Below are 10,886 nucleotides of genomic sequence, written 5' to 3'. Positions count from 1 at the left end.
TCAAGTTGCTGTATAATGTTTAGTTGAAAAACTAAGTAGAAAACATGCGGTTAATTCATCGTATTTCTCACCAAGAAATGTCTGAAATAAAGAAAAAAGTATAAAAATTTAATTGGCATAAATTTATATATGTTTATATAAATATTAAAAAATTTAATTAAAAAAATATCAAAAAAAATTTAATTATATAACTTTAATTTGAATGTATGAAATTCAAAAGAATAATTTGAAAAACTTCTAATGAGAAAAAAAAAGACTTAAAAGCTTAAATGCTTAAAATTAATTGCCCAACTATGAAAATAGTAAACTTGAAAACATTTTAATACTAATAAAAAATATGGTGACAAAATTTTAAATTTAACCAAAAAAAGTGGAAAAAAATTCAAACACAAAAACTATGGTTGAAAAAAATTTTTTTTTAAATATAACAAATAATAAATTAATATTGAATAAATAATTTTATAATAAATAATAATATTTTAATTGGTAGAACTAATTACAAAATAATTTTAATAGCTTTATAATATTTGCTGATTATAAAAATTATCATAAAAATAACATTTCTTTTCATAAATAAATTAATCTAAAATCAAAATTAAATTCAAAAAAAAAAAACAAAAAATAATTAAAAAAAATGAAAACATACAATTTGTTTTTTAGATAATCGAATTTTTTTGATAATACAATATGGCATTAATTCAATAGAACATGGCAAATTTGCTTCCGGAACATTATTAGATGCCCAATTAAGATGCATTTTAGTACTGTCATGAATTAGACTACCGTAATGAAGTTCGCATACTGTATCGACATTACCGTAATCTTGATTTTCCGTAATTTCTATTCCACATAATTCATATTTGATACATTTCTAAAAATTATTTTTATCAAAAATTTTTCAAAGCATTAAAAAAAGAAGATTTTAATGATATTCTAGAAATCGAATAACTAAATTTATATTCGTTGATATAATTAATTAGCTAAATATAAATATTTTAGCGATGTCTTTGTTTATTTACGATAGCATAGGAAAGAGAAAGGAAAAGTGAAATTAATTAAAATTAAAATTTCATTTTCATTACTTATTTTTGCTGTTAAAAAAAATACTGAATTATTGAAAAAAAAAAGTATAATAATATTTTATATTTATCTACTTCATTTAAATTTCAACTATTACTATAAAATTTTTATGATATAGACAAAAATTAAATTTTAATTAATAAAAAAAATTTTTTCTTCTCCATTTCTTTCCTTCTTTTGATAATTTACTTGCAAAAAATAAGCACAAAAAATTATCAAATATTTTTTAATTAATTCTAAATAAAAAAAAAAAAAAAAAAGAGAATTGAAAATAATAATTACTGATTTGGTTGGAATAATTTTGGTACATGGTATATCCATTGTATACAATGAATGTAATCCAATATCACCGTTACTATTAATTTCTAAAATAGTATTTAGTAATGGTGTCCAATGTTCCTTGAAATAAAGTGCATTTTTGAAAATTATTTCTGGTGAAAATTTCAGCTCTGATCGTGAATTTAAATGAATTTTTAAAAAATTTTGATATTGCCATAATTTATTAGCGATGGATAGCTCTGGAATTGTCCAATATTCATGTGACCAAATTGTCAACTCTAAACGACCACGATTTATCATTTCAAGAGCACGCATAATTTCAAGCTGAAAATTTTTACAAATTTTAATATGCTTAATTAAAATATTTATTAACTGAAAGGAGAAAAAGAAAAAAGTTACAGAAGTTTTGAAATGCATTAACATTACTGTTTTAAAAGTGTGAAAATTTTTATTTTCATTAATAGAGAAAGGTGTAAAAAAAAAAAAAAGCAAAAAAATAAACATTTCATTCTCACTAACCTTTGGTCACTTTTAAATTGTTTATTTCTATTAAAAATTAATTAATCTTGAAAATAAATAAACACCTGGAATGTCACATTAAAAGATTTGTATGCAAATTTCCTCAATAAACTATTTACTGTATCAATTGTAATCGGTGTTTTATGTGACTCATCTAATTCCTGAAAAATAAAATGTTTACTTTTCTAAATAAAAAAGAAAGTAAATAATAAAAAAAAATGATGGAATTTAAGCATATTCAGCAATCCGGTTCCTATCATTTGCAATTATAGCTTCCGGTATTGCAATACAAGGCTTTATTTCATTTCATTTAAACAGTATTCATTTTATAGTTTGAAATAACTTTCTTACTTCACATTACTAGTTAAAAAGTTACAATTCTAAAAATTTTAAAAAGTAATCAAGAAAAAAATCTAGATATTTTGTTTTTAATAATTAATATTTAATAATATTTATCATTTATCTTATCATAATATTTAATAATTCAATAAAATATTTTTTCCAACATTTAGTATTAAATATTTTGCAAACAAAAGAAAAATTGATAGCAAATGTTAAGATTAATAAAAAAACTTAAGATATTTTGTTTTTTTTACAAGATATAAGATATTTTTTAATATATATATATTTTTTATTCCACTTAAAATATTTTTTTTAAAAAAAAATGAACTTTATGAATAAAAATCTTAATTAATTTTTGTAAACAAAAAAAAAAAAAGAAAAAAAAAAGGAAGAAATTAGAGGAATTTGAAAGTAACCTGCTATTTTATACTTAAATAGCAAAATTTTATAAGCTTTAAAAAAAAAAAAAAAAAAATTTGGCGCAAAAGTAACATACCAATTCAGCATCATTACCGGAACTATCAAATGTATTTACATGCTGAAGGATAAGAAATGAAAAAATACACAAAAACATCTTTTAGTGCTAGAAAAATTAGAAATGAGAAATAGATTTTAGTTCATTTCAAACTTTTCAAATCTTTAGTGGAAAAAGATTGATTCATTGGATGGATGAATGTGATAAGATTTTATCATTTTAGTTTACTTTACACTAAACTAAAATGTTTGAGGAAAACTTTTTTTGTTGCTAAATTCAAAATTATTTTTTTATTTCACTCATTTCTTACTACAATAAATCAAATTTAACAAAAAAAAAAAAAAAAATAGTTTTAGATTTTTTAATTTTTTTTTGTATTATTTATTTGTTAAAAATTTTTTTTATTCATTTTAAACTTATCATTAATAATTTTGAATAAAATTCATTTGAAAAAAATTTTTTTTTTTATTATTTGATTTAATTGTGAAGTGAATTTTTTTCAAAACGTGAAAAATAAAGCAAGAAATTTGAAAAAAAAAAATAAAATGAAATAATAAGTGAATGATTTAAAAATCAAATATTGATTATTGATTTTTTCTTTTTTTTATGATTATAATAATATTTTCTTCTTTTTTATAGGTAATATATTGTAAATATATTAGAAATTATATGAAAATAATCATTTTGAAAAAAAAAAAGAAATCGATAAAAATATAAATAAAATAAATAAAAAGATCAAAAAAAAAAAATAATAATTGCATTAATTACTATTGATTAGATCAATTTAATATTTATTTCTTATTTTATTTTCTCATATACAATATTCAATAAAATTTTGAATATTAATAAAATGAATAATAAAGCAAATTTTTTTCTTTTTTTATTCTTTTTAAATAAATTTTCAAATATTTAATTCTTTTCTACCAATATGCGATTGTTTTCGTGAAAAAAATATTAATTGCATGCGGTATGGTTGTTTTAATTGTGTTAATGTTTACTCACAAAATAATACTTACTTTAATGTTTATTTGCTTTTGAAATTTTTGAAATTGTATTAATTAACAAAAATAATGTCATAGAGGATTTTTGCTTGAAATAATTAATAATTAAGTTTTTTTTCATAATTTCTTTTTTATTAATTAATTCAATTATTTAATAGCAAATAATTATTGATCAAGATTACCAATAAATCAATCAATTTTTATTGATAAAAGTAATATTAGCGTAAAATTTGAATGCTAATAATGAATGAAAAAAAAAAAAAATGGAAACATGAAATTTTAATTTTTATTTTTACTAAAGCGTTGATGGTAATTGATATGAGTGACGAATTATCATCAACTTTACGGCCGGGTCAAATTTTCACTCATCATGGCAAAAAGTATAAAATATTGAAGCAAATTTGGTTTGGACCATTTAGTGAGGTAATGATTGTTAAAGAATTTAATGGAAATGAACGATATGCGATGAAAATTGAGAAAACAAACGATCCACAAAGGTATCTAAATAATTTGATAATAATTTTAGTTAATAAAAAAAAAAAAAAAAAGAGAGAGAGAGAGAGCAAAAATCTTAAATTTATTTGAAATAATATTTCAATTAAGAAAAGAAAAACAAAAACTTTTATTTTATCTTATCAATTTTTGTTTTTTTTTTTTTTATCATTTTAATAAGATAAACTTTCATTTACAGTGTTTTAATTTTCAATTATTTTAATTTTATAGTTATAAAAAAATTTTTTTTATAATTTTTTTTTTTTTTTTAATACTTTAATAAAATTGCATATGTAAAAAGAAAAAGATATGAAAGATAAAAAATGAAAAATATATTTCATTTCTATGATAGAAAATATTTTGTTATTATAAGCTTACATACTTTAAATTTTATTTTTTAAATTATAAAAAAGTTTAAATTTAAAAAGTTTCTTATATTTCTGTAAATTTTAAAAATAAAAGAATATTGACTATAAAATAAAATCAATAGTAATTTATAATTAAACAATTGAATTAACATTATAACAAAATGATTATTAGCTGACAGATTAATAAAAAGCACATAAAGAGGTCAAAAGTTCACGTGATCACGTGATCATTTTATTGCTAGCTATGAGAGAATATTTATTCAAATTTAAATAATTGTTTATTTTTAGATCAGTGCTAAAATTAGACGTTTTTGTACTACGTGAATTTCAAAATACTAAAACGATTGGTATTCCACAATTAATTGATCAGGGACGTACCAATCAAATTAAATACGTTATCATGCAACTTCTTGGACCAGATTTGGATAAATTACGTCGTTGTTTACCAGGCAAAAAGTAATACTTTAGTTTTTTTTTTGGAAAAAAAAAAGAGATAAGATTAAATTTAATTAATAGTTAATTTAATTTTTAAGTAAAAGAAAAAAATTCAAAACCATTTAACTAAAGTATAAAAATTTTAATAAAATTTAGATTTACTTTAACAACGGCACTTCGTCTTAGCATACAAACATTAGATCGAATTGAAACATTACATGATACGGGTTGGCTTTCACGTGATATTAAAGCAAATAATTTTGCAATTGGTTTAAAAGATGATAATCAAACTGTTTACATTCTTGATTTTGGATTTGCTAGACGATTCAGGTAATTATGATTAATTATTCAGGTAAATATGATTAATTATCATTGGTTTCATCACTTACATTTGATTATTTAAAATTAAAATATATTAATTATAACATTAAAAAATATATATATTAATTGTTAAAAATTCATTAAAAATATATTAATTGTTATATTATATGCATTTTGCATCCATAAAAATATTGCTCTAATTTAAATGCAAAAAAAAAATGTATGAATTATTTTGAATTATGTTAAATGAATTCTAATATTATATTAAATTAAAATAAATTTGAAAAAGAAACAAAAAAAGGAAAAAAAAAATATAACAAAGAATATTTTTGTAAAATTTAACTTTAAAATTAATTATGTAAAATTAAGAATTAAATTATTGATTAGTTTATTAAGTATAATTTAAGAGATAAAAGTGGTAAATTTTATCAGCCACGTAGTTCAGCAGCACTTATTGGATCAATTTATTACTCATCGTTAGCAGCGCATGCATTTAAAGATCAGTGCCGAAAAGATGATATTGAATCATGGTTTTATATGGTTTGTGAGTTTATTAAAGGTAAAAGTATACCTAATTTTCACGTATTGTTTATTTTTTTTTATTTTTCACTTACGTAAACAATAACAAATTGTACGTGTCAGTCACTTTTTTTTTTTCTAACAGAATTATATTTAAAGTATACATATATTATCAATATAATTAATCAGTAATCTTTGTGTAATATAAAATCTGATAATTACGAAAAGTAATAATAACCATTATAATATATAATAATTATAAAAATTAATAATAACTAATATAAAATATAATAATTGTGAAAATTAGTAATAACTAATATAAAATATAATAATTATAAAAAGTAATAATAACTAATATAACATATAATAATTATAAAAATTAATAGTAACTAACACAAAATCTAATAAATAAAAAAATTAATAATAACTAATATGAAGTATAATAACTATAGTAATAATAATTAATATAAAATCTAATAAATAAAAAATTAATAATAACTAACACAAAATCTAATAAATAAAAAATTAATAATAACTATTATAAATATAATAATTATAGTAATAATAATTAACATTAAATCTAATAATTATAAAAAATAGTAATAACTAATATAAAATCTAACAATTATATAAGTTCATCCATATGCGAATTCTAAATAAATTTCTTAAAAGTAACGCTAAGTATAAAAATATATCCTTTTTTTCAAAATTTTATTACTTATCTTTCTACGTAATTCATTTCATATAAGTAATGCATATATTATATGAAATTTTTACAATTTAATTTCTTAAACAACATTTTAAAAAATAATAAATAATTTTCTGAAAGAATAATATTGGCGTTATTTCGATTATTAGTATTATCATTTTAAAATAGTACACTTTTTTTTTTTTTTTTTTTTTCATATAAATTTTAAGTAACGATAAAACTTATACAATTAAGATTAAAGATTATAAAAAATCAATAATTTTTTAAATTCATAATTTCATAATTTTATCAATAATTTAAAATCAATAATTCAAAAAATTATTTTTAAAAAAAATTCAATAATTTAAAATCAATAACTCAAAAAATTATTTAGGTCCACTTCCATGGGCAAATGCAGATGTTCGAGAAGATTATTTATTAATTGGCGAATGGAAACGTTATGCGAGATTTAATGGACGATATGAATTACTTAAGGGAGTACCAGAAGAATTTGATAAAATATTAGAAATGATTGATAATATAAAGTAATTATTTTAATATAAAATTCAATTTTTTTTTTTTTTTTTAGAGAAAGAAAATTGGAAAAAAAAAATTAAAAAAATTAATTTTACAAATTATTTTGCTAATAATTAAATTATATTTAATTTAACAAAATTTTGTTAGTGTATTTTGGAATGAATTTTTTATAGTAATAAATTTGCATTATTAAAAAATATTCCATTAATTAATCGATCAATAAATATAGATCAAATATAAAGTCAGATAAATAAAATAAATTTAATGATTTAATTAAAATCAAAAAAAAAATATTTTTGTTTTTTTTGATCTAAGAAAAAACATACAATTTTGTTTTTCACTTATTTATAAATGAAAATATTTCAAGTTTACAATTTTTGCAGATATTTCGAACGACCGGATTACCGGACTTTCCGTAAATTGATCAAAAATATTTTTGTCAGATTAAAAGTAAGCATTTTCTAATTTTCTAATATTCTAAATTGATTTTTAATTTTCTAAATTGATTAATAATATTTTTATCAGATTAAAAGTAAGCATTTTCAATTATTAAATTGTGAAAAAAAAAAACAAACAAACAAACAAACAAACAAATTCTTTGAATTCTACACTTTCAATAATTGAAATAATTAAAAAAAAAAACTTAAAATATTAAAAGAAACATTAAAATTGAAAATAATAATAATTTATGACACATCAAAATTTAAATTACCCGGAAAATTTCTTTTCTTAATTATTCAATTTCTACTCAAACATTTATTTTAATAAATTAATTTCCAAATGATAATTTTAAGTTTAATGAAAATGGAAAAAAAAAACTAACAAACATTCAAAAATGATGAATATAAAAAAAAAAAAAAATAATTATCATTTAATTTTAAAATATTTAATTCAACGCAATAATTCATATTGATTATTTATTTCTTAATTTTAAAATTTAAATTGCGCTGAAATTAAGTTATTAAAGTAAAAATTTGAGTATTTTTTGTTTTTCATACGATTTAGTATTATGTTTTTTTTTTTTTTGAATGCATTCTTAATAAATATAAATCTAATTTTTAATTGAAATTTTAGATTAAATTTATTCTTAGTATATCAGAATTTCTTTTCTTTTTATTTATTTATTTATTTTAAAGCTAAATTATAATGCACCATTCGAATGGCAAACAAATCCAAGTCTTATTCAAAAAGCATCTGTAATCGGTGATCAAGGTCAATCATGTTTTATCAGTTATCGATTACGAGAATTAACACGAAAACGTGATGATACAATTTTTGTACCATAAATTTTAGCTAAATAATTTAGTATTATGCAATATTTAAAATTTCATTTTATTCTTTCTATTATAAAATTTACTCGTATAGCATGCATGCTAATAATATGCAAACATGCATGCATGCATGCATGCATGCAATTATATTATTTCTAAATTTTATTTGATAGTCAATTGTATACATAAAAGATTTTAAAAAATGAAAACATTTTTTTTTTTGATTCTTTAACTTTTCTTATATTTCATTCAAATTCTTTATAATTTATTTTCTCTTTTATGTTCTTTTCGTTTTTTTTTTTTTCTTTTTTTTTGAAATGAAAATCAAAAATTATAGTAAAATTGCTATTAATTAATTTGCAAATGCACAACTGTTAGTGCTAAAAGTTTAATTTAAATGTTTGAAAAATAAAATTTTTTCATTCTAATTTATTTATTTTTTTTTTTTGATGTCTGCTGTGAAAGCATTATAAAATTTAATTTGTAACTGCAAAGTGAATTTGATGAAGTAGCGATTAATTAATTAATTATTTAATTAATTTAATTATTGCTAGCAATTTTTTTCTTTTCACATCTAACACTAACTTTTAATGACATTTTTAGGATAAATAATATAATTTGATTACAAAAGTATTATATTAATTTGATAAATTTTTGAAAAGTTAATTGTCAAGTAATGAAATGCTTTAAAATAAAGAAAAAAAAAACATTTTGTAAAAATGAAACTTTAAATCCTAAAAATTATTCCTAATAAATTATTATTCAAATAATTATTTAAAATTTAAAATTTAATTATAATTTCATAGCAAGTGATTCATTCAGTCATATAATACTTTTTTAAATTAATCATCTTTTTTTTTTCATAAATTAATTGCAATTTATATTTCTGGTTGTAGTTATAAGAAGTAATATTTTTTCTATTTAATTTTTTTTTAAATCTTTAAAAAATTTTTTTAAATCAAAAAATTTTAATTGTTCATATTGTTAAATGATAAGATAACTTAAATTATCAATAATCAACAATATAAATACAAAAAAAAGACAGAAATACAATGTTAAAGTCCAATCAGTATTAAATGTGATAGATAACAGTTGTGATATCACTGATTACTGATATGATAACAGATATGCTTGTCTGTCTTTAGCATGCATCGTATGATATTTCATAAATTCAATGATTTCAATTTTGGTATTCCACTTATTCTTATCAATTTGACAAATATCTTCTAAATACGATGCATCAAAGGCTGCCGAATTCGACCACACTTCCGTTTTTTTTTTTTTTTTTTCAATTAAATTAAAACTATTTGAAAAAATTTTTTATCAATTAATTAATTTAATTTGAAAAAATTTTTTTCATTCATACATACAATATTTAGATGCTTTGAAAAAAATTAGAAAAGAAAAATGAAAAAATCGCGGTCAAATGCGGTCATCTCGGGTTGAAGCGAATTCGAGAGTAACTTATAGATGCCGTACAGTTATGCTGTACGATAAGAGAGGATAAGATAAGATTATTTTGATGAGATCACCAGACATACTCAGTGGGTTCACTTTCCCGAGACATACCAGAGCAGACCAGCACATTTTCAATTTTTGTTTATTCAGTAAATATCTAATGCATTTATTATTTCTTCCAATACTAAATGGATTCTTACTGATTTATTCTACAGAAAATTATTCTTATCTAAAGTATTATACTTTCTTTCTTCTTTTTTTGACCTATGAACTTCTAATAAATACTGGTAGATAAATGAGAGAGAGAGAGGGAGAGAGAGAGAGAGAGAGGGAGAGAGTTTGTAATCTAATATTCCGTATTGAAAATGCTATTATTAAAGAAATGTAAACAAAAATAATTTCCATGATTACTCTGAATAATCCTTCGCACTTTTTATTTCTTTTTTTTATTCAAAATTTTTAATTTTATTTGATGCTTAAATATAATCACTATTATTATCATTATCATTATTATCATTAAATATGTCACAATAATATTCGGTGATGTTTCATTCGCCCCAAAATATTTAAGACATTATCGATTTTTGGTGAAAAAAAAAAAAATTTATAAATATAAAACAAAAGTATTATTTCGCGATGAGAGGAAAAAAAGGTAATTTTTTTTTTTTTTTTTCATAAAAGAAAAGAAAAAATTACACTAGAAAATGAACTATTTCTACTATTCCTATAAAAATTTCTCGCATTTTGTTTACCAGTTTTAACAATATGTATATATTATGATTCAAAACTGAAACAATTTTTGTTCCAAATGATTGCTTCTTTTGATGTAATAAATACAATATTATTCTATGAAAAATTTTATCATATAAAATATATACATGTATACAAAATATTCTACCATTGTTATAAAAAAAAAAGATGAAAATTATGGAAATTCGCTATAACATTCAATTAGTGACATTTATAATGTTAATAATTTAACAAAAATTTCAGAAAATTTTCTAATATAATTTTTTCTCTGCTCTAATTGCTATTAGTTTCAGTGAAATACAAATAAATGAAGAAGCATTTTATGCAAAATATCAAGACAGGAGTATCATT

General features: G+C 19.1%; 2 protein-coding genes across 2 annotated transcripts; one reads left to right on the top strand and one right to left on the bottom strand.

The window, feature by feature from the left end:
- On the bottom strand, window positions 1–2,794 carry Bm17323 (Uncharacterized protein; the record flags this gene model as incomplete). The annotated part of the gene is made up of 5 exons (XM_043076154.1): window positions 1–81; window positions 647–871; window positions 1,363–1,683; window positions 1,944–2,039; window positions 2,717–2,794. 5 exons carry the CDS (start codon window positions 2,792–2,794, stop codon window positions 1–3), a joined length of 801 nt encoding a protein of 266 aa, XP_042932088.1.
- Window positions 2,795–4,014: 1,220 nt separating this feature from the next.
- On the top strand, window positions 4,015–8,342 carry Bma-spe-6.1 (Uncharacterized protein; the record flags this gene model as incomplete). The annotated part of the gene is made up of 7 exons (XM_043076153.1): window positions 4,015–4,193; window positions 4,845–5,012; window positions 5,148–5,321; window positions 5,720–5,871; window positions 6,914–7,064; window positions 7,440–7,506; window positions 8,193–8,342. 7 exons carry the CDS (start codon window positions 4,015–4,017, stop codon window positions 8,340–8,342), a joined length of 1,041 nt encoding a protein of 346 aa, XP_042932087.1.
- Window positions 8,343–10,886: the final 2,544 nt, after the last annotated feature.

Source organism: Brugia malayi (genome assembly GCF_000002995.4).
Source record: "Brugia malayi strain FR3 genome assembly, contig: Bm_v4_Chr1_scaffold_001, whole genome shotgun sequence".
Classification (NCBI taxonomy): domain Eukaryota; kingdom Metazoa; phylum Nematoda; class Chromadorea; order Rhabditida; family Onchocercidae; genus Brugia; species Brugia malayi.
The sequence above is the reverse complement of the archived record's forward strand: the minus strand, read 5'-3'. Positions and strand labels throughout refer to the sequence as shown.